The sequence below is a fragment of the Rhyacophila brunnea genome, unplaced genomic scaffold, assembly GCF_057557595.1.
Source record: "Rhyacophila brunnea isolate RB1 unplaced genomic scaffold, BYU_Rbru_1.0 scaffold_4, whole genome shotgun sequence".
Taxonomy (NCBI): Eukaryota; Metazoa; Arthropoda; class Insecta; order Trichoptera; family Rhyacophilidae; genus Rhyacophila; species Rhyacophila brunnea.
Window position 1 is genome coordinate 3558522 of NW_028233068.1, and position 24739 is coordinate 3583260.

A 24739-nucleotide genomic window follows, 5' to 3' on the forward strand; every position below is an offset into this window, starting at 1 on the left:
GGGAAGAATAGCGGTTAACGTATGCAATATTATGTCGCTATTTTTTAATATCTATTTTAATAAATAGTAAAAAAATTCATACTTAGGATGCGGTTTTATTTCTGTCGTAAAATACTAGTTATACAGAGACAAAAATATCAGAACATTTAAGTACTTATAATGTTTCTAAGCTTAGAGGGATTTTCACTCAATTGGTATAGATACAATGTTATAATAGGTTATATGAGAGGTTTATTTACAAAAACCACATACTGTCAAAATATTATACATGCATGTATTTTCACACAATACCGAGGTATATGTTACAATTCCCAAAGGCGAGGCACACCGATGAAAAATAAAATGTTTATAAACTTTTATAGAATTGAAATGATCCAAATATGTACATACATGCCGATGTGTCAAATTTTATTTTGGATATATTTATTACAATGAAGAGTTTATTGGCTAATAGAAATATGTATATTGTTCAAATTTTACAATACAACCGAAAACAACATTGTTCTACTGTAAACTTATCCGTTTTTGAAAATAGACAGTTAATACAAAGATAATGATTACTGTTTTAGATATAAATAGGTTAAATATTAAAGAAAATATTCAATTTTGATAATAAACATATTAAGCATATAATTATTGTAATGGTCACTACCTGGTTTATTTTACTTCAGCTATAATATTATTACTCCAGTGTCAACTAAATAATTTAATATGATAATGTGAGATTATATTTCATAATAAATACAATTCTGAATCATCGATTGATATCGTCATTAACAAAATGGTTTGTTTTTTAATAGAGCTTTCTAGTGGGACCACACATTCAATGTAAAAAAATATTTTTGTCTTATAATATATTGTCATTGAATTGAAACTAAACTTGCATATATAATATTAATTCAAATATCGGAAGAAATGGGAAACGGTTGATAAAACAGCAGACAATTAATTATATACAGCCCAGTTTTCATTGATAGAGTTAGCGGTAGTGTAGTAACTTTGGCGAGAACTTTAATTACTATCTATCTTTCTAACATTACCATTGAAATTGCAATTGGTATAGTAGAATAGTAGATTACTAGTTTTTGTATAGTAGATTACCATTTTTTTTTTAAATAATTAAAATGTGTAATATATGAAATCCTTTCTAGTTATATACAATCGAGCTTCAATACTATGATCATTCACCTTAATTTCATAAGTATATTATAATAATTAATAAAAAACAAATTTATAAAATATTATTTTCGATTTCTAAAAATTTGTCGATCGAATTATCTTCTTCGTACAGCTACAACAACCATAATGACGTATTATTCTTTTCTATTTTAGGAAACCCTGAACCATCCGTATCTTGGTGGCGTGGTGGTAACCTGCTGGGCCGAACTTCTGCACTTTCATTGCGAGCTGAGAGACCAGCGCCAGGCCAACCTTCCGCCCTCACCTGCCAAGCTTCCAATAACAATATAACTGCACCACTGTCCATTGCGATCAACATTGATATGGCTCGTAAGTACTTTTTTGATTTACAATATAATATTTTAGATACATGTCCGTTTTTCCAAAAATATTTTTAATCGATGTGCCAAACCAAGAGGACATCAGGGACGTTGTAGTAAACGTGAGTTGAGTATGGTATCTATTTATTTAGTTTAGAATATCATTTGTTATATATATACTTATCTACATGTTTACAAAATTATCTATTGGTCTTAAAAAACGTTTGTGGTTTTTTATGAGATATGTATCTGAGTTATTTATAACAACAGTTGTTTCGTGCAATGAATCTTCAAAACGAAGTTAACTAATTCTCAAAACTTGAAAATCGAACGCTTGTAACTTCCAAGACATGACAAAATCAGACAATTGCATTTACTTTAATTAAGTATTAAATTTTATTATAATTGAACTAAATTTCGGAAACTGTACGCCTTAGGCATAAAGCCCACCAAAAAAGCGTTCGGTGCGCTCACTACTAAGTAGGCCCCCTCCCACCCGCGCATTACCCTTCACCTATGTAATGAGGGGCTCAAGGAGCACAAAATAATTAATATTATCAGCGTCTCTCATAACAAAGCAATAAAATATTATTAAATTTCTCGGGGCTTGTAATTAATATCGGACACGCAATAACGAAACAAAGAGTTCACTGTTCTTAAATAATAGCTTCTCGCCCGTCTTATCGACGACGCTTCAAGGAGCGTGATTTTGCTTGCCGTGTTCAATGAATGGACTACGTTGTATTTTCGATGATTCACATAGAAAATGTGCGAGCGCCCCGCAAGCGTGCTTTAGTGGACTTTATGCCTTACTGGCGTAGTGGTAAAACACCTAAAGCCGGGTACTCATTAGCGAGTCGTAACTTTAACCGTTCCTCATAGTGTAACCGATTCTAGATGCGAAATAAATATTTATTAGGCTTGCGAACTAATTTGGCGTCCTTACTAGTCCGTACTGTATCTGCAACTGTCACAGTTACAGCTACGGAAATGAGTACCCGACATAAGACAACGTAAATAGACAATTATTATCTGATAGGTCGGCACTCGGTTTATCGTTAATAATAATATTACTATTACTCCACTGCGACGTGTGATTTGATCCAAGACTTTTCTCAGATTTAATAAAATATGTATTCTAATAATTAAGTATTTTTAAAGTTAATTATTATCAGCGGAACAGTTAAGAAATGGTATATACATAATATTATGTAATTAAAAATCTTTTTATAAATAATACAATAATTCGTAATGACCTCATATCACGATCGCGATGCGTAAACGTCACTTTTGTTTATTTTCTGACACATTGATTTATAAACACCCTCGAGGTTTGTTGGTTAAGTTTTTTGTTGCCAAAATCGAAAAGTGTTAACTCACTCACTAAAAAAAATACTCGCGTAATAACTTAACTAAAAAAATTTCGAAAATTTTCCAGATATCGAGAAATCGATAAACAAATCTCGAATACTCGAGAATAAAAAAAGGCGACAAACTACAAGCTCCACCTGTAACTATTTCCCATCGTAGTACTGATTTTTATGTAAGATGTTAAATTGTACAAAAAGTAATGTATGTTTAATACCCATACCTAAACGTACCTGTTAAACGTTTTGTAGTAGTTTAAACGCAGAATAATTGTTTGTGGGGTACCTTATAATGTAAAATATGTGTAATTAAAATGTAAACCTTAAAACATTAAATCTCTCTGGTCGCAAGGGTTTAAGAATCGTATGCCCTGAAAGGGGTTCGCAGGTCCTCTATAATTAGTTAGCGAATCAAAAGTCCGAGTTGTGACGTCACAAGCGATAAATTTCTCTGTCGGCTGGCTCTCCGTAGGTAGCTACATAACCCCAAAACGTTAATTATTCAATAATATACCGGGAAATGAATAAACATTGTTTGCTAACGTAGTGGTTCCCAAGCTGCAGTTTGATTCCGAATATTATGAATTTATCCATGACGTTTCTGCGTGCATAACAGAGGATTTTTATTCCCAGGAAGTCATACTCGGAGGAAACTCATACTCAGAATAGGTAATTTAAATCTCCTGTAGCTGTCAGTTTATTATTGATCTTTATATTTTTTTTATATATCAAATTATTCGTCCGCAATAATAGATTCCCAAGGGACCATATACCTACCGGTAAACAACTGTTTACCTGCGTCAGCAGATTGATTGGCGATATTAAATACGTTATCGCAATGGAAAATTAGTTTACTATCCATTCCCATAGTATCATGTTATATTATGACTGTAATAATAAATAAAATGCATAGCTACTCGTATTTAAACCGCTGACTCGTTCAATATAATTATGTACTGGAATATAATGTTTATGTATTACTTTTGACTGTATAAATTACGAATACTGATTTATCAAAATGTCACTCGAATCTAAGTACCTGGCTCGTAACTATCTCAGTAGATAATATGTACTGACATTGTATTTATACTATCGTACCGACCGTTACGCTGCAAATAAAACTCGCTCCTGCATAGATCTTCGAATTCTTCATCATCATCCTCAACACCATCAAACACATCGAACATTACACTCCTATAACAATTTCACTAAAACCTAAAACACTGTGTTTTCACTTAGCAGGGCAGCATAGCCATTAAATTAAATCCCATGTAGAGCAATTTTAGAATGGCACTTTGTAAAATAAAATGAGCTGAACTTAGATCTCCGTATGTGAATATTGTGATGTTATGTTTTTTCAGTCCTTCTGGCCTTGCATGGTGTAGGTAGAAGTTAGTAATTATGAACTATGGATTAGGCGCATGTAGGACACAACAATTATGGTTAAAATATCGTCTGTAAGGCAAGATACTCCACGACACGGTATTTACATAGAATAAAAAGCAAACATAAAACGCAGGAAGCTGAATTAGGTATTTTAAATTAATAAAAATTTGAAAAATTAAAAAAAAAATACTTCCTGAAACTATACAGAGAAAACTCATGGGGAAAAAATAGGCAAATGATGAACATCTGTAGCTGAGAGAGAGAAAAAAGACTAAGAAATTAGTCTTCTGACATAAGGTCGAACCATGATTGTTGGGAGCAACGGTCAAAGGTGGAGATAGCTTTAATAATCATCAGAAAATAATACTTGAAGACGAAGATGAATAATACAGTTTCATATATTTGTTAGAAGTATACCTTGGCGCAATGATAATATGATGAACTGATATTCCCGATAAAAGTATAATACTATCTTCACCTTACTATTAAAACCTCGTAAATCCGATATTATGAAAAAATGAAGTTTGTTCGACAAAATGTAAACAAAAAAACATTCTAAATCATATCAAAACGTCGGTTCTCTAGACTAGTATGCTGGCTATCTATCGACAGATTGTGGAAAACGTGGTTTAAAACATGGAATTAAAACCTCGTATTTCAAAACGATTACCGTTTTTCCTTCCCCTCAACATTCTTCTCAAATAGACTTACGAGGTTTTAATAGTAAGATAACAATATATTGTCATCAACTCACCGATCATAACGCATCCGCTTTCAAACAAAGTATTAATAGTTTATAGTAGACTTACTGGGGAACATTGTAGGATACTAATAATTATTAATAGTGGTTTTTAAATAGGTTAGTTAAAACTGTGTAAAATAAAATAAGTATATTGATTATAATACTACCTTTTCTACCGTGGCTAAATTTAACAATAGGCTGACCTTGGGCGCCACTTAACAATATTTATCGCAACTATTTACAGTCTTTCCTTTCTTCGTACCACAAAGGTATTATTTACCTGACAATAGTTTCAGAATCGCAGTCCCGCCCCGCCGTGTGTGCCGTGCGGCGCGAACATGCCATGGCGACGTCGCGTCGTGACGTCACGCGACGGACGGCGTCCCGGGTAATTAATTGTCCCGAGTGTTGTTTTCGTATCGCGGTCACCCTATGCCCTATAATACGAGCCAATGGCATACATCCATAATGCGTAAATATTTTACACACAAACCACCTAGAATAATAATATGTATAGTAGGTATACGCCTCGACACAATTTTACATATTTTATATTAGATATTATCTACTTAATATTATAATGATTATACTACGACAAAATTGATACAAATACATACAACACCAATAAACGGAAGTGTATATTATTATTTTCACAAATCATATGCCATCATTATTATAGAATATAGACCCATTACGAATTAATCAATTATAATTATCTCACCAACGATTGTTTGCATATTATGCCTCCACTTCAAAGCAATCAATCATCACCCTGTGTATATTATCTTCTTGTAAAGGAAAATGTCTTTAAATTTCGTCAGTTCTTACAAATTATGTTTTGTGTTTGGCCACTCTTCTATATGTAGTGTTGCACTTAGATCAGTTGTTTCCAAACTTTATGTTACTACGGCTCCCTTTTAAAAAAATCTAATCTTGACGCCTCCACCCCTTTATTTCATTAAATAATACAGACACCTTTTTAAATAGTCAACAATGTACTAATACAAAATTGAAAAAAAAAACAAGGTTTTACTACTTATAAATTAATTTGTTTTTCATGCGACGAATGTGATTTTTTATTACCACAATCAATTTTATAATAGTCAATCCAAATTCATAATCGTTCATTGACAAATGGATTCTATCATGGGCCCCACATTCTGAAGCGGGCCCACCTACCTATCGCTGAGGTTAAGGGCAGTATGGTACTCTAATATAGTGTTTCCTAAATTATACACGGGAGTTATCATTTAAGTATATCAATCATCATTTTTTTACTATTAATAACATTATGTGAAAAGTGCATTAGCAAACTAACCAAGAACTTCAATAGATCTGGCGCAGAAATGACTACATGTGGCTAAATTAATAATTGTGTTAAACTTTTCGCGCCTCCCTTTGCAAAACTCCGCGCCTCCCAGTTTGGAAATCGCTGACTTAGATGAAGCTAGAACTGGCGCAATGGAATATAGTGCGGTACCTACATAGTATTTATTTTTCTTTGACCATATCCAATCCTCAGTTAGATCAGCTCCAATAATCCATATCGCTGCATCGTGTGGTAGAATATGAGATAAACTTAAACACGTGTCAAGAATACGCCATTCTAAGCTTTTCGTTCGTTCTGAGAACTGCTCTCGGTTAATACACTGACGCTCATTAAATATTGGTGTATTTGAAGGTTGCAGTACACATTATTGCACGCCTCATTTTTGTACGACACTCACACATTTATTAACATGCTTTAAAATGTAGTGTACTGGGGACAGCCTATATGACTTATATTTATTAATCTGTTCTGTGGGCCTGCCTGTAATTCCGCCGCATATTGTCAGTAGATGATATTTAGCGGCCTTCAAGGACACCGGAATCCAGTACGCTTGAAGCCTCATATTACGTATCGGACCGGTTACGTCCACTTTAAGGATGTGGATAAAATAGGTTTTATAAAAAATATTGTCAATTTACCTTCTGGTATACACACGATATGTCCTGCGTATTATATACCACGTCAACGAAACAACCCTCTCTGCTATCTATCTATATGTCGACAATCTTTATTAAGTAGCGAAACCGCTGTTTAAATTTTCCCTGTAATGCTATCCAAGACCCGACTATAGACTGGCCGGGGTACTGAATTGTGAGTTACGATGGTAGTGCCAGATGTAAATTATTTTCTAATAAAATGTTACAAATGTTAAAAAAAAAATAAAGAATAAGTAGTTTTTAACTAAGGTTTATTATTCGTCCTTCTCATAAAGTATAAATTATATAAAACAAAATTCCGACTTCAAATCGTCTTTCATTATCTGCCTCTTCTGTGAAAAAAGTGAGGTTATTTATTAGTCGCCTGTGTTGCCGTATTTCAAATAATTCCAGTGTTGCAAAGTGTCGAATATACTTATATTTTCATTATCATTCATAAAAAAACATCCGGAGCAGTGGAGCACAACAAATTTTCAGTGATCCGGGTAAAACCCCATTGCTTCACTACTCCGTTCTCCTGCTCCGAGCTCCGCTCCAATGCTCTGGTTCGCAATAAATAAAAAATTTCGATTGTATATTTCATTCTAATCAATTAACTTATTACCTACCATGTATTTCATAATAATCATTGTGGTTGAGCTTTTAAGTGGACTGTAAATATTTTAAAGGGAAGATGAGGAGGTCGAATCTAGGGGCGGGGGCGATGGAACAGAATGCCAGACACTGACCTTTGTCATGATGTTTGATGGCTCCGTGGTCTGGTTTCAACTGTCATTCGGGCGGTATCATTGTTTTGGGTCACCCGGTTCGTACACTCACGCACTTTGTGCCACAGTTTATGGATTATATGTGAGGGTGTATGAATGATGATGATAGTTTATGAATGAGTCTGTATCTATTGAGTCAATCACTTAAGCGACGCAAAGCTATTCGCGTCCGCTGTCGAGATACAACTGAAGGTTCTTTGTGACAGCGTCTCTCATCACCCGTAAATGTCTATTCATTGTCTGGTAACAATAACACTGGGGATTAGGAGGTGGGTGAGGAGATAAGGAGTGGAATGGGAACATAAATGGCCCAACCATATTGTTTTTTTCAAAGAGTTTACCATATTTTGCTCAAAGTATGAACAATAACTAGCACTGAAATCGAATTTTACAATTTCATGTCACGCCCTGACTATAGTGCGCTTTATAATATCCCTACGTATATTTATTATTAATACTTCCTAGTTACTATCGCATTCCAGATTTGCAGTATAGTATGCACCCAAAAGCAAGTAAAAAGTAGTTCATCGAAAAATTCTACTCTCCCCAGTCAATAATAAAGTTCCTAGCACTCGGGAAAATTTTTCGAAATCTTACTTTTCGAATCTCGCGAGATTTACAACGTCTGTTCAACAAACACCGATATAAGATGTTAGGTACATTCTGCCTATCGCATTATGCAAACTAAACACCATACGTTGGCAACTATTTTGTGCATTTGATTTATTTGGAAAATAGTCATTACAGTGATTATAGCTATCCATTTACTAACTCTAATAAAGAAATATAAATTTCTCTTTTTACAATATAGGTACCTATTACACTTACATAGTAGGTAGTAAGTACAATAATATTTTCCGGTGGTCATCAGTGGAATTAAGTACATATAATAAAACGTGCTATCTAAGGTCGTATGCACGAGATTCCCAAATACTTTATAGGCTAAATACTGCTCATTTGTATGCATGAGTGCAAATGTAATCCATTGGTTAGCGACGTCACGATGTGACGTCATAATGTGTCATGGCGTCCATAATATAATGGCAAACTTATAAAATTTCATTCCCCGGTCATTAATTTAAAATTTTGAAATTGCAAATGTGTCTGAAAGTGTACGAACGGTACCATATAAGTTTAATATTTATAAATGAATAATTATTATGATCTTTAAATAATTTATCAGTTATCTTATCACATTTATTTTATAATTCTACTGTACGAAAGGATGGAGTATTCCCAGTAAACATTTCCAATTGGTGGCAATACATACAGTTATCTTATCACATTTATTTTATAATTCTACTGTACGAAAGGATGGAGTATTCCCAGTAAACATTTCCAATTGGTGGCAATACATACAGTTATATTATGACTAACTTCACTTCAATCACTTCTATTATGAGATATAAAACATGTATAGTACGCCCAAAATACTATAATTTTGAATATCGGAAAAAAAATGTAAAAAGTACCAAAATTTTGATATTTCCGTTCAATAAATTGGTGCAATGTAGGTTCAATAAAGTACTAAGATTTGGAGAACTTGGAAAAAAAATTGCTCGAAAATCGTAAAAAAATCCCTTGACTGGTTTACAATTAAATTTCTTGAATTCTTCGGTAAGAATTTTTGGTCGGAAGAAGTACCTAAATAAAAAGGGGTCTTGAAGTTTCTCAAATTCTACGTTATTTTTTTCTGAGAAGCAAAAAACCTATACATTTTCAATACATGATAACGCGTACTATATTTTTTCCCCAAATACTATAATTTTGGAGGCTCTGTACTATAATTCCACTTTGAAAAGATGGCAATACTGGCCGTGCGTAAAAACTCGCGCGTATTTCAGGTACCTACATGTGACCTCATTAAGTCGTCCACATGTAATCGCTACGTGTTACTACTCGCAGCGAATCGCGGCGAGACACGCGTCATTTGGACAATCTCTATGTAATGTTTGTGGTATTTTATTGTAATGGCTTTTATTTTTTATTTGTAGTATTTTAGTTATTTCATTAGTTATAGGAACATTAAGTTGTTGAAGGGCAGTATTGTTAATTCATAGTTGAACCGCAAAATTACTTTGAAAACGACAAACACAATTTATTATGATGTTACCTATCGCTCTTCCCGGTATCCAAAAATAGGTACTACCATTGTACGCTAGATGGACAATGTTACATACATCAATAATAACAAACGATATGTTTCATTATTTTTTAGCAAGACTTCTTACAACTGATATAATTTTAAAAAATCTCCACCAATATTAATTATTAGTTTACCCCATTCTCATTGGCTGCAAACTACTCTGTAATAATGTGCCGTCACGTCATTGGCTGTAGGTATATTACTTACTAGGTATTTACCAATAAAAATGCAGCATTGTTTATGTGTCTCAGTTTTTTTTGTATTTAGTTATGAATGCATAATAATATGTGGGTACGACCACCAAGACGCTGAACCTGTCCTCTGATGAGATCCGACTATTTGCCAGGGTTCTTCCACACATAGGTACCTACGTCCAATTGGCTACGCTGACTTGATATCAACAAAGGCCAACTTTGTGCCATTTGAAAAGTTTGCTGCGTCATATGGAAGATGCCTTTGATGCCTGACTCCTTTTTAGTACCTACGCACGTACAGATGACCCATAATGGCACTAAAGCTCAAATCTTTCTTTAAGCACCAAGGTGCATGGTTGCTGCATCAGTTCCGTACGACTTCGTCTCGTGATAAAGTAGTATGGCACTAAAATCTTTTCATTCAGATACGTTTATAGCGTCATAGAAGGCAGCCGTGCACAAAACGCGACATGGTAGGTGGGAATGGGGTAACTTAAATCATCATCAACAAGTATTTTGAGCTTTCGTTTCTTAAGTTTATTTGTGTCTTTAAAAATGTAGTAAGTTTGTCAATCAATTTCAATAATATTTCAATTTATCTATCTAACGTACTTTGTTGTTTGTACATAAAATAACAAAATTATTGAAGTTATACTTCTTTTGGGGCATTTGGTAGAGAGTTAAATTGAGAGCTGCGCGCACACATCGTTACAAAACTGCGCGACGGTATGAAGTTAGCTGCGAATCAGTCAGCTGTACACAAACGCAAGTTTGATAGTTATTGTTCCGTTGCCTCGGCAACGAATTTATTATTGTCGGCCATTTGCAATTCCTTACCTAAACAAACGATTAAACGTCAGATTGACAATTGTGACTTTAAATATAAGAACAACGGAAAATAATTATATTATTTAGTAATATAAGTTAAAGTGTAGGTATAGAAATAAACCAATAGCACTCCAATAAACGGCCCTTTTTCTTGAGTGTGTAATTTAACAAGATAATTATTAAGAGCTAGTGGAAGAATCTAGGTTAGGTATTGTTTGTTTTGTTGTTATTTATTTTTATTTTTTTACGCCAAAGAAGTATAACTTCTAACACGCGTACATAAGTATACACACGTTTTTTATAAAAAAACCAATGTTTTATATATTATATTGATTGGACGTATAGTTAATTTAGGTTATCAAAAAAATCACATTCCATCTAATACAAAGTAATGTTTAAATATTGATTTCGGATTATTTGTCTTCACTAATACACACTATATAAGTATAGTATGTAATGTCACATCCATTGTTAGTGAATACTTATAACATAAAATCATTTTTTTATTACACAATGTAAACACCGAAGAAAAAACACATAACATTGAAAGCTTTCTGCGTAGGAACCTACTGAAATATTTTTTGTAAACGTATCAAAATAAATCGAAGATACGTCGTGCGCCGTCCTCATTTCCATGCTGCCAATAAATCAAAGCCGCTTGATACATCCTGCATTCCGATTTCCCATCCCTGTCCGGCGCATCTTCGGGCGTCGCATTTCCCGGAATTCGTTATTCGTTGTACGCGCCGGGCGCTTTGAATATTTCACCGCCGGACTCGAGCCCGGGACGTTATTTATGACTATGTTATCTTCGTCTGCCTCCATTGTGCTGCTCCTCATGAGCGGTCGGGTGGAGCCTACTCTGGAGTCGCAGGGGAAATGATGGTGAGATATCGATGTATGATACACAGGTGTGAATGAACTCCCGAGGACGCCCCAAGAGATCGGGGGAATTTTCCTATGATGCATATCGTATACAATATTCTGTATCAGCGGTAGAAAGATTGACAGAAAAAATGGGGAATACATGTATATAAAATACACAATTGTGGGGTGAGCTTGGTTTACTTTTTTTTCAAATTCAAATTTATTTAAAAAAAAAAAAAAAAAATTTTCTTTTACATACCTACCATGAACATTACAAATTATAAATTTAAGACGTTTACAACATGACATTTAAAAACAAAGAAACATTTTAAAGAAGAAATAAATATATGCAGTACCTACCTATCACAAAAACAGTATGAAAAGTAAAGTAAAGGGTACAAAATTATAATTATAAAAATATATATAAACAATATCAATTATAAAGCATGGAAGCACACCGAATGAGCTAAGTGGACCCTATTTTAAGAATTTATAAAACAACATCCACCTATACTCATCCTCACGTAGGTGGAATATATCAACATCCTTATATATTATTAAAGTAGGTAACAATAGTGTGCGATCCCATAGATGCGGTAGATGTGGAGCATTCCCAAAAATATTACAAAATTTTATCTAACCAGTACCTATACAATAATTAACTCCATAGAGATAATTAATTATATTTCTATGGATTTAATTGCATAGAAAATTTAGCTTACTATAAAACTTATAGTAAAGCTTTTATATTATACATGTTTATATAATTTATTATTTTTTTCAATTAGTTATAATTTATAATATATTTTCTGAATTATGTAAGTATGTTCAATAGGTTATTAAAATCTTGTGAAGTATTCGTTAAATAAAAAAATCGTTAATTAAAAATTATTAGCAAGTTCAAGTAAGTTACAACAAAAAATCTTGGAGTGATCCGTGACGTCGGTTAGTAATTAAGTAACACCTACTTTGATTTAAAATACAAAAGCCGATCGCCAATAATAGCTCTTCAGTGAGTATTAAAAATTCATTAGATAAATTTGTCGCAATTATTTATGACTCCTTTAGGATAGTGGTCTATGTGCATGGGCGCGATACCCAAGAGATGCAGGTTCGATTCCTGCGGGTTCTTTCTTTTGTGAAAAAGATTTTTCTATTGGTTATAATATGTTTTCTCAGAAGTGTTTTCAAAATTATGAATGGTGAACAAAAAATTGCCCAAACAACAAAAGTCTGAACGAAACCTATGTGAAACTTATTGTAAGGAATCGTAAGTATCTCTCAAACATATTCACAAGTTAATTAATACGATATCTATAATACTATATTTGATGGTAGTGGTAGTCGAGTAACTTGCGACCCTTCATCATATTGGATAAATACAAATTTTCATTAGTCAGGAAATACACTAATAATAATTATAAAATAAAATTTTACACTTGTATTAACATTTAATTCAGTATCGCATAGCCACATATTTTTTTTACTTTTCATATTCTTTAAGTAAAATAGCGCAGCAGGCGACTTTTTTAAACTCTTATAGCAAATTTGTGGTGTGTGTTTATCTCACGTAACTGGTCGAAACACTACACCGGGCCGTCTTTTAGCCCGTGCCACCAGGCTAGAGCTCTATCACCCCCCCCCGCCCCTTGTGGGGGCCATGGTTAAAGCTATTGACTACAATTAACCTATAATTCCAGCATACCAATATTTCAAATTGATAGCCAGAACTGATTCTTGATCTATCATAGTTTCCAAAATAAATAAACAACGGGGTTATTGGATGTTAAATACCTATATTACCATATTATATATCAGACATTTGCATAATGTTAATACCTAACGCATCTTAGGTCGGTCCGTACTACCATTGCTATTTCGAAGAAATATTTTTCGGATACAAACTCATCATATTACATACCGTGTCCGGAAATTTGTACGTCTGCCGTTCGCCGTATCACACTTCACCGTGAAATGTTATATCGGAAATATATGGCCGTATATTAAAGACCGTCCAACCTTTTTGTGTGGTATAGTACTGACATAAAATTCATGTCTAAATAAAACACGGTTATTGTCGATTTACACTTTACAGGAAGCCAGCAGCAAACAAAATTGAAAAAAACCAATATACTGGATTATTTGTTCGGTTAGGTTAGGTTTATATTCTTGAATTCATGAATTTTTCCAAAATCAGCTATGAATATTGAATTAATGTTCATATTGAATTTAATAAAATTGTAGACCGTATAGTAAACGGTCAAAGCGCACGGCGAACTGTGCCACGGTGAAATGCTTTTCGTACAATGTACATGTAACCCCTACATACAGTATTTTTTGGGTAAGTCAAGAACATAACCACCCAATCAAATACGTAATAATTGTACACAAAAAATAAACCATTAATATTATTATATGTCTCTGTTATCTTTAATAATAATCGGATAGGGAAAAGATACATTTTTTTTTACTGAGTACGTTAGTAGTTGGAATGTATTGTTTTTATTTTATTTTTTATGTCGGACGGCGTCAAAATCAGACATTGTCTCTGGTATCAAAATCCCCAACCCCGCCACTGACTCACTGTTATGGGATCTTTGAAATAATATCACTAGGAATTATTAATCATTATTGGATCGTGTCAACTACTCAATCTCAATTTACTCAAACTGGAGATGATGGATATACTCCTCAAAAATAATAAAACCAGTAAATGGAGGATACACTGTATCTATCATACCAATAATGGATAACCAACCACCAAAGACAATTTGTGTCAAACACCAGATGTTTAATACGTCATACATCCTTGTTTTTGATTAAAGTACAGATAAAAGATAAATACTGCAACTAAGTGAAGTCGATTAAGTAATTAATAGGTATTATGTACCTAAATACTTTAGGTAAATAATTTTTTTTTTGTGATTTTACCGAGGCTTTGACTGCGACTCGCTGTCATCGCCTCTTCTCTTCTAGAAGGGGATCCGTCGATCAGGTCCTCACTCCTATTCTGTTAAATAACTTTACAATTTTGCCTAGCTCTTCCGTCTTACCCACCGCCAGGACACCCTTCAATTCGTCGACATTCTCATAGATATCTGCAATTCGCAGCTGTACTCTGTGAATTTCATATTTGGGGCATTGCAGTGCTATATGTACAATGTCCTCTAAAACATGACATTCATCGCAGAGCTGCGATTCGCTTCTTCCCATGAGGACATCAAATCTTTTGCCCATGGTGTGCCCTGTTCTTAGCCTCAGTATTAACTTAAGCTCATTCCTCGTCAAAGAAGACTCTACAAACCAGGGCACCTCTCGTGGTGATGGTAGAATCGACTTACTCAATTTCCCCTTTTCTAATGATGCCCTATGGTGAAAATCTATCCACATACTATGGCACATTTTTTTTATAGCCTCATTCCAGTCCAGGTTTTCTGGTATCCACTGATATGGTACCCCTGAATGTCCGGCTTCCTTTGCCAGATCATCTGCCCTTTCATTTCTCTCAATGCCCATGTGCGATGGGATCCATTGAAGGCATAGATCTCCTCCTCTATTTTTCTTGGCGTCGATCTGGTCAAGGATGTGGTATGCTATGGTTTTACTGTTATGTGAGCGAGTTGCTGCGGCAAGATGTTGTAAAGCGCTTTTGGAGTCTGTTAAAATGACAGCGGATTGCGCCGAGAAATCATCGCTTAAAGTGTATTTAATTGCTTCGTTTATCGCGATGAGTTCCGCCGTCATTATTGGTATTGCTGGGTTTAGCTTCCAGCTCTTGTTTATACCTACTTCTGGTATCACAAGAGCTGCTCCTGCTCTATTCTGATCTTTGGATCCATCTGTATAGAGGTGGCTCCATCGTGCGTACCTCTCTGTCAGCATTTTTTCGACGGTAAATAATATTATTTACAGCCTTGAAACATTGGCAGCTTTAAAAGCTGCTGTTCACACAAATTACATTTGCGAGAACATTGTTGTATATGTATACAGAAGTTCAAAAATAACGCAAATTGTATTACATACTTATATCAAGTTACTACTTCATATAGTTCGAATGTTAATTTCTTTCACAACTATGAAAGCCGTCAACGCAGTGATGTTTATATTATGAGGCTATACCTCAGTTGAGGCATGGTCTAAAAAAATCGTGGCTAGGCGATGCGCGGATTGAGCAAATGACGCGTGCCGAACGAAATATAATTTGTCATATAAATCCAATATGCGTCCATTTAATGTTCTGTTTATTGTTCTATTAGTAACAATAATAATATATTCATTGACATGTTTTCTTTTTCAAGTAAATGGGTAACGTTTTTTAGCCATCTTTACACGATTTAAGAATTAATACCCCGTCGCCATCACGAAACAAATTGACGTGTTCACAGCTCGACTTTCGCTCTCCGATTGCCAGCGAGTCCAAAATTTCGTTGCACCTATAATTGAAAATTATTTGCCGTTTCGCTGAAGTATCGTCTTAATATTATTATTTTCTTTATTAGCAGTTTTTATTCATAAATAATGTTCAATGTTACGTATTTTAAGCTATAATTGTATAAGTTTTATACAATTATATTATATTATGTAAGATCCGCAGCATGTTTTCGTGTGGATATACTAACAACGTCATGCAAATAGGCGTGGTACGAGGACGTGTGCAACTAATATTATCTGTCATACCACACGTAGATAAGTATCGTGATTTAGGGATGACCTATGACTTTGATCAGAGATACTTCACCCAAGATTCTAATAATTAGATCTACGATAATAAATAATTACATCATAGACTATACAATATACATAGATCACATTAAATTTCAGATATAAAATAATTAGATACTTCACATTAATAGCTTACCTACTACATTATATTTTGTGACTGCAACTAAATTTGAAGAGAAAAATTATTACTAAAATGCATTTGGCAAGATATGATGTCTAAAACCTGTCAGACAGGGAGAAAGAAAAACGTCAAATTTAATATACGCGTTTGAAATGTGGTGTAGTACTGTAGGCAGATGTGTTTTGACCGGCCAAACGGATGAATGACTCAATCATCAACGGACTCTTCAGTTTTCCACCCAGCCGTAGGTCCCAGGTTCGAATCCGGGGTCTGACAAGTACGTATCTTGTTTTTCAATTTGTGTATGAGTCATAGTATGGACCTAATAGATTTAGCAAGTAGCTGACATCTATTTCTCGTAAAAACAAAATCTGTGAATGCCCATATGATCTTATTAGAATCGGACATGGTCGAAAAAACAATTACCTATCAAGTCGAAGATAGGAAAGGGCGAGAAAGAGCTTCCTTCCAGATGGATAAAGGAAATCTAGAATTCCACTGGTTTTTCACTAACACAAACCACGCATACCGTTGACTGGTGGTAGGGCTGGAGAAAAATCGCGGATAATGTTGCCTGTCGGCCAAATCACGCGGATGTCATCCCGATAAAGAAAAATAGAGCATAACATAGTATAAGCTACTTTTTGGAGATTAAAGAAATGTTTTAGATACTTCTAAATCACCGGCTAGAAGCTCATGCGTCACCACAAGCTTACCTGCGCAAACCAGTTTGTATCGAGAAGCCCGTGTATATAAACGGGAAAAATATAGCTCGCGCAAACCGAAAACCGCTGTAAAAGTGTTCCGTATTTTTTGCACTAACTATACCGCGCAGGCAAGTCGCTGCCGTCTAGCTGGCATATTAATAAAATAACACTATTCTAACGTTCGTGCTAATCTATTATGTATTGTCAAATTTGTGGCTAAAATATTTTGTTAGTAAGACATCAGGGAGTACCTACTTCGGTTATATTTTTATTGCTCCAAAATTGTAATGTATTATTCATGGTTCTGTCAACTCAAAATAAACTAGGCACACATACTTTGCGTTAGTTACCAAGGTTTAAGCGTGCATTTCAAATCGGACTCACCCGGACGTAAAATCCAGGGGGCCTAAAGTCACCGCCCCAAAGTGCAGCCCCATCCCCACAGTTGTCGAGACACTTTAGATTTACTGCGACAGTTTGAGAATCTGTAAGCGGCAGTCTGACGCATAGGGCGTAAACGAATTATGCAAAGGCGAAGCGTCTTGATTTGAACAAGGTTTGTTTATATAAATTATTATGTATAACATTTTACATTTCGCGTGACAAACTTGCGCCCTGAGCGTTTGAGAACTTTAAGAAATTATAGAAACCTGAATCTAATTGTGGAACAAAACTTTAATTGGATTATGCAATGGTGTATTATTATAGCCAAGGAAATAGCCAAAATAGACACGCCATGAAATTTTCAGTGAGCGGGTGAAAACCCAAGAGGAACTAGTGACATTACAAATTCAGTTTTCTGTAGACGAAAGGAAAAGAGAAATAAGAATACCGGAAACTTAAGAGGGTGTAAGTGCCATTTTCAAAAAAATAAGGTAGAGGGAATTTAAAAAACACTCAAACATACATCAAACATACAATTCGTACAACCAACGCCATCTTCTGGAATTTTTAAGAATTATTACCGGGAATCAGTGGCACTTGTACTCTACTGTTCTTACACATTGGCCTTGGCACATGCTATCCATTTGCTTAATAAAACCGTTTTTATAATTTCTGGCACTTACAGCCTTTTAAGTTTCCGATATTCAAAGTCTAAAATCAGTACTTTTCAGGACAGTTCTTTTTGGAAAAATTTGTTTATGAACTTCTATGTCTGTGTCTTTTTTTAAATTTATTAATCAACGTGTGGTCGTTTCAATTCATTTCATTAATTAATATGGCATATTATTAATTTAACTAATTTTTATGATACACTGAGTACAATTACTGATGAAAATATTAAATTTAAAAAAAACTGCACAAACGACGTGACTGTGGATACATATGGATGTATTTTCACTGAATATTACAGACCTCTGACATATAGCTATATAGATTTACCTAAACAATCCCTCTTATTGATGGGGTATTGTATGCACTTCATAACTTTGTACTCCGGCTCTAGGATGAAAATGCTGTAATATAAGTATTCTAAAATTATTTTTCTCACATACTTATCTATTTAATTATTTATTACTACATATTATATTAATACTAATGTATATCATTTGAACTAATTTTATACGAGTTAATCAGGTAAAGAGGCGTATCAGTGTAGTGAAAAGTGCAAAGTTATAAAACGTACATTCTAACTAATAATAACTAATAAATGTCGACTTCCTTAATCTGATTGAAAACGACTAAGAAGTAGTATTTAATCTAGAAATTTAAAATAACTATGTAAGTACATTAGTCACATTATAATATGAAAATAAAGGTACAACGTTCCCCAAGTCAATGATAACCAAAGAAAGATCATTGGTATATAATATGGCAGAAGAGAATTAATTTAATATGTGAGTGATATGAGTGCTTATCCATCAAGGCTAATTAGGTAGGAAACTTTCAATGGAATAAATACCTCAGAGATGGTAGCCGATCTTTGAGAGAAGAGAGCACAAAAAGAAGAATGCAATATAATTAAAGGTATAATCATATACCTGTGGGTCTATTCTGTATTTATCGACGGCTAAAGTGATAAAGTCATAAATATTATCAAACTTAGGGTAGGTTTGTATCATAGAATTAGCACTTATTGTAACAATTACAATACATTGATTGTAATTGTTGCAATAAGCACTACATTTTAACAGCACCTCTCTTACTGCTGTTAAAATACAGCACTTATTGCAACAATTACAATACGTTGGTTGTAATTGTTGCAATAAGTACTAATACTTTTATACAAACCTACCCTAAGTTTGATAATATCTATCACTTTAGCGGTCGATAAGTATAGAATAGACCCACTGATATTCTTATTTTTATTTAATATTTTCTTCAGTTATTGTTGTATATAAATATAGCATATTATAAATTTGATTTATAAGTTATTTTCATGGGCGATTAATATATTTTATTCTGCAAGGAAAATTTTTTCGACAAGATTTTCATTTTGTCAAAAATGCGAAGTGCGTTTTCACACTTTTCCATCAATATTCCATAACAAAATCCCTTATTCGTCGCAAAAAGCCCCCGAAATGTGCGAAATCCGGCCTGACCAACTTCTCGCGTTAACCCCTCCCCCTGCACGTACCCCGACCAGCTCGACCCCGCGCCACGTACTAAGTGCAGTGACTTCGAACTGTCATTCTGGGAAACATTGGGCATTGTTTTATTAAAGCGACAATACATTATACAATATACACACATATTTGTAATCATTAGTTACCTATATTAGAGTTCAAATCTCGAGTCTGGCACAATGGCACAAATCACATTTGTTTCGACCCAGAGTATAATAGTATAGACCGAATATTATATTGAGCAAGTGATTAAAATCTATTTCTCGTAAAAAAAATGGTAACAAAACCTCTTCGTGAGGCGGCTTAAATTATATATAGGAATAAGTACCATTTTTAAGTTACCTATTAATTAGTAATTATTAGTAGTCATAATGTCAATATTAAAATTAATAGGCAACTTAAATAGGTATCTACATCCTTTTTAATATGGGTTGAATTCGTTTTTCATCCATATTATAATATGCAATATATTCAGATATCGCATTATTTAAGAGGACACATAAGCAAAATATGACAATAATGAGGAACGTATATTCAATATTGCAATATACGCCAACGAAAACAAACTTCCACCCGAGAGTTCTGGGTTCGATCCCGGTGAGGACACAATATTTATGTGTTTTTCTCAAAGCCTGGGTGTTAGTGATTGTTCAAAATTACTAGCAACCACATTGTACGAAAAAGCAAGGACATATTTATTAATAATTCTAAAAAAACGAAAACAAACGACGTAAGAAAAAACTCGATTCTGTACCATGTGCACCAAGTACTTTCTTCTTCTTATGCCAATCACCGTAAATACGACTTTATATTTGTTGTTAGCTAGGCAGGCAGACAGCTAGGTAGAGTCTCGTACTAATCACGGAGGTTCAGTGTCTATAAAGCGGTCGTAACAGTGTACTTTCCACGTAAATACGCTACTTACTACGGAACTTAAGACTCCACACTTCGCAAGTAGTCATAGAATTCAGACCATGGATTATATATTATATCCATTCCCCTTAAGAGTTCCGGCCATACACCAGGTCGAACCGAAGGCTGTTGAGTGGTTTGATGGCTAAGCGGTTCCACTATAACTAGCTCTATGATTATGTTTTCTGATGTCATTTTTTCTTATATTTTATACCACATTCTCTGACTTTATATCATTATATGATTATATATCGACATCTTACTATTAAGACCTTATAAGTCTGTTGAGAAAAAAATTGAGTAGAAGGAAAAAACTTAATGAAAACAATATTTTATACACTGTCCTCTCTAATCGATGAATTTGCCAACACTGGTTGTAAAATACGAGGTTATATTCCATCTTTGAAACCACGAGATTTGAAAATGTGTCGATAGATGGACAACATACTAAACTAGTTTAGAGAACCGAGGTTTTGATACAATTTAAAATGTTTTTTTTTTTATTTAAAATTTAATTTTATCGAACAAACTTCATTTTTCCATAATATCGGACTTACGAGATCTTAATAGTAAGGTGACGATATATAAATATATACCCATGTACTTCTGAGATTGAATGAAAACACCGATTCTTCAAAATCAAAAGTCGGGATCATTGGGTCTTGGTAAGATGCCACGTCTTACACCCATACAGGAGCAAATTATGTGTTATGTTTGCCATCACTGGCGTAGTAACGTGTTAACAATGGCGGACGGGGAATCCTTTCACGCGCCGTTTGGTGTATGAAAAATGGCTGCGCTCCTTCCGATCGGAACACGAATATGAAATCCCTGAACTGCGACTCTTTGTAGTCGGGGCTATTTTCACTTACTGACCGGCTTTTGCAGGCGTTTCCAATCCTCGCCAACGATATTAACAATAATAGCAACAAGCCTACGTTATAATGCACATTAAACACAATACGATAATAACAATGAGCCATGGAGAAATGATTAATTGACAAAAATACTGACCGACTGGTATATTAGGCTGTATCATATGACTATAAAGTCATATGATACAGCCTAATATACCAAAGACATAATTTAATGTAACCTGTCACAATATGGCTAATAGCTGACTATTTACGAGGATTAAATCATTTAATAAATTAATATTAATTATGATATGAAACGTTGCCAATGTTAATTTTATGCAACCAAATATCCACAAATATTAATTATTAACACCGTATTGAATATTTGGGTCTAGGACGATTTGGCGCTGGGACGACTGGACGCCACGCAATTCGAAAATAAATAGACGATAGGTACTTATAGGTACCTACTTTTAAGAAATATATTTAATATTATTATGTGAGAATTTAAATATGCACACGCAAATAATGATTTAATCGTGCATATTATGTTTAAGTTCCAACGAAAAAAGAGTTTTTTTAATTTTATATAAAGCCTTAGGCATGGTAACAAATCTCAATCCACAAAAAAAAATGTTCAGAGTAAAATGAATTTAAACTACTAAGTAGTAGATAGAAACTGATTAAAATTCCTCGTCTACGTTCTGTATACGTGTCTACGACAGTGCGGCGTCCAATTGTCCTTGCGTCCAGTTGTCCCATTCCCGAATATTTCATATAGCCAATGGGATGCGGACTATACATGTAGAGTAAACACATATACAACATATTATATTCGGTATATTTTGTAGATACTGAATTATTTATAATATTGTTTGAAACTTTAACTCAACAATATTATCAACCCTTGTCATATCATTACTATGCTGTTTCACCAAACAATATTCTTTATTGAATTCTGTATCTTATATTATTTTACAAAAAAATATTATTAAAATATTAGACAAACTACATGCATTTTTTAAAACCTAAGTAGTAATAAAAATCATAGAAAAGAACATCCTTCCATTTTCGGTTGAATTAGACTAGTTAAAGCATTGTACAATGATTATGGCGCCAAATTATGTATAAAAGAATGATCTAATAAGGAAATGAGGAATATTTCTAAATTAATATGACACCATGAATAATCCTTTTTCTTTGCAGTTTGAATTTCGTTTATTGAGGAATCCCTACTGCAGAAGTGACAACACATTTTGTCTGTTGCTGTCTGTTTTTCTGTTCTGTGTCTACATAATACCTATGTGTTTCTTCGCTTCAATACCTACTGAGAATGATGATCACTGAAATTTCAGTCGTTGCTTATAACCATATCTTCTTATATACTTAACCAAATAATTTTGAAAACACTTCTGAGAAAATATATAAAAATTCAAGACCCAGCAAGAATCGAACCTGCGTCTCTCGGGTTTCGTGCCTACGCACACAGACCACTATGCTATAAATATCATATCTAATTGCGATAAATTTTAACTAATGGCTCTTACAAGAGCTTTCCAAATTGAGTTACCTACTATTGGCGATCGGCTTTTGTATTTTTAAATCAAAGTAGGTATTACTTTAATAACTAATCGACGTCACTGATCACTCCAAGATTATTTTTTGTTGTAACTTACTTGAACTTGCTAATAATTTAATTAACTATATTTTTAATTCAACGAATAATTCACAATATTTAAGAATGTAACGTTCTAATTATTGAACATAGATAATTTTGAAAACACTTCTGAGAAAATATATTATAACCAATAGAAAAAAATCTTTTTCTGAACCTGCATCTCTCGGGTATCGTGCCCATGCACATAGACCACTGTGCTATAGGTATCATACTTAATTACGACAAATTTTAACTATTGGCCTTTGAATAGTCACTGAAGCGCTTGCCAAATTCAGCTGCTATTTGGCGATCGGCTTTTGTATTTTAAATCAAAGTAATTTACTATTTTTTTATTCAACGAGGGCTGTGTAGCTGGTCAATGCACTCCCTAGAGATATATACATTTTTAGCGACGCATTATGCATTCTGTTTTTTAAATTCTATTTAATTGTTTAATTTGTATTTTTTTTGTTGAATTATTGTTGTTTTCTTTGTGTTAAAATTATTTTTTTAGTTTGTTTTTTCTCTAGTTGATTTACTTGTACTTTTTATTCTCAATGTCATATGTTGTGAACGTCTTGAATTAATAATTTGTTCTGTGCTCATCGTGTCTTTTTTTAAATAAATAAATAAATCTTGTGAATTGAAGCGCCTAGTTTCAAAAGCCCCTAAAACGATTTTATGTAGTTCTGACAAAAATGAGAAAAACTCATATCTATTAAATCTATGAACTTTATGCATTTATTTTTTAATTCGTTACATTCTAAAGAGTATTTTGGCTTTCCATTTTTGGGGTATTTGAAAAGCACACCCAACCATTTTAGCAGGTTTTGAAATTTACCCTAATTTTTGATAATACGTATTGACGGTTTGTGGCCTTTTTTAAAGTTCAACCTTTGGCTATCATATAGGTAACAAAAATATCCATCTAAATACATATCTAACTCAAAAAAATCAAAAACCGTTTTAGGGGCTTTTGAAACTAGGCGCTTCAATTATTCGTTGAATAAAAACATAGTTAAAAAACCAAATAACTTACAACATGTTACTCTTTCAATATATCTGATCTTCATATTCTGAAAGACAACAATGTGTACTTACCTATACGTTTTGTAGCTCTACGGGTAGTTCAAATAGTGCACATACATTTTACAAGCGACTCCTATATTGGCTATTTCTGTATTATACATCAGACAACGTACGGATATAACTCCATTTCCGCCGTGTCGAGAAGATCAAAAATTTGTTCTTGCAAGGAGATATTGCGAGGCTTTCGTTTCTTTTTTGTTATCAAATATGGCTGATAGCCGTGGGTAATTATTTTTTTTCTGCTGCGTGTGCGTCTATATATTATTATTTGGGTAAAATATTTTTTTTCTTCTAATACCAACAATTAATAATAGATATTGCCTTC

At 33.7% G+C, this 24739-nt stretch overlaps 1 protein-coding gene across 1 annotated transcript in view; it reads left to right on the top strand.

Annotated features, from left to right (window-relative positions):
- LOC147066733 (uncharacterized) overlaps nucleotides 1-24739 on the top strand; it is a 189376-nt gene that overhangs the window by 84085 nt on the left and 80552 nt on the right. Inside the window, exon 5 of the mRNA XM_085954668.1 lies at nucleotides 1333-1509. Coding sequence (XP_085810794.1) covers nucleotides 1333-1509 — 177 coding nt within the window. The remainder of the gene's footprint in view (nucleotides 1-1332; nucleotides 1510-24739) is intronic.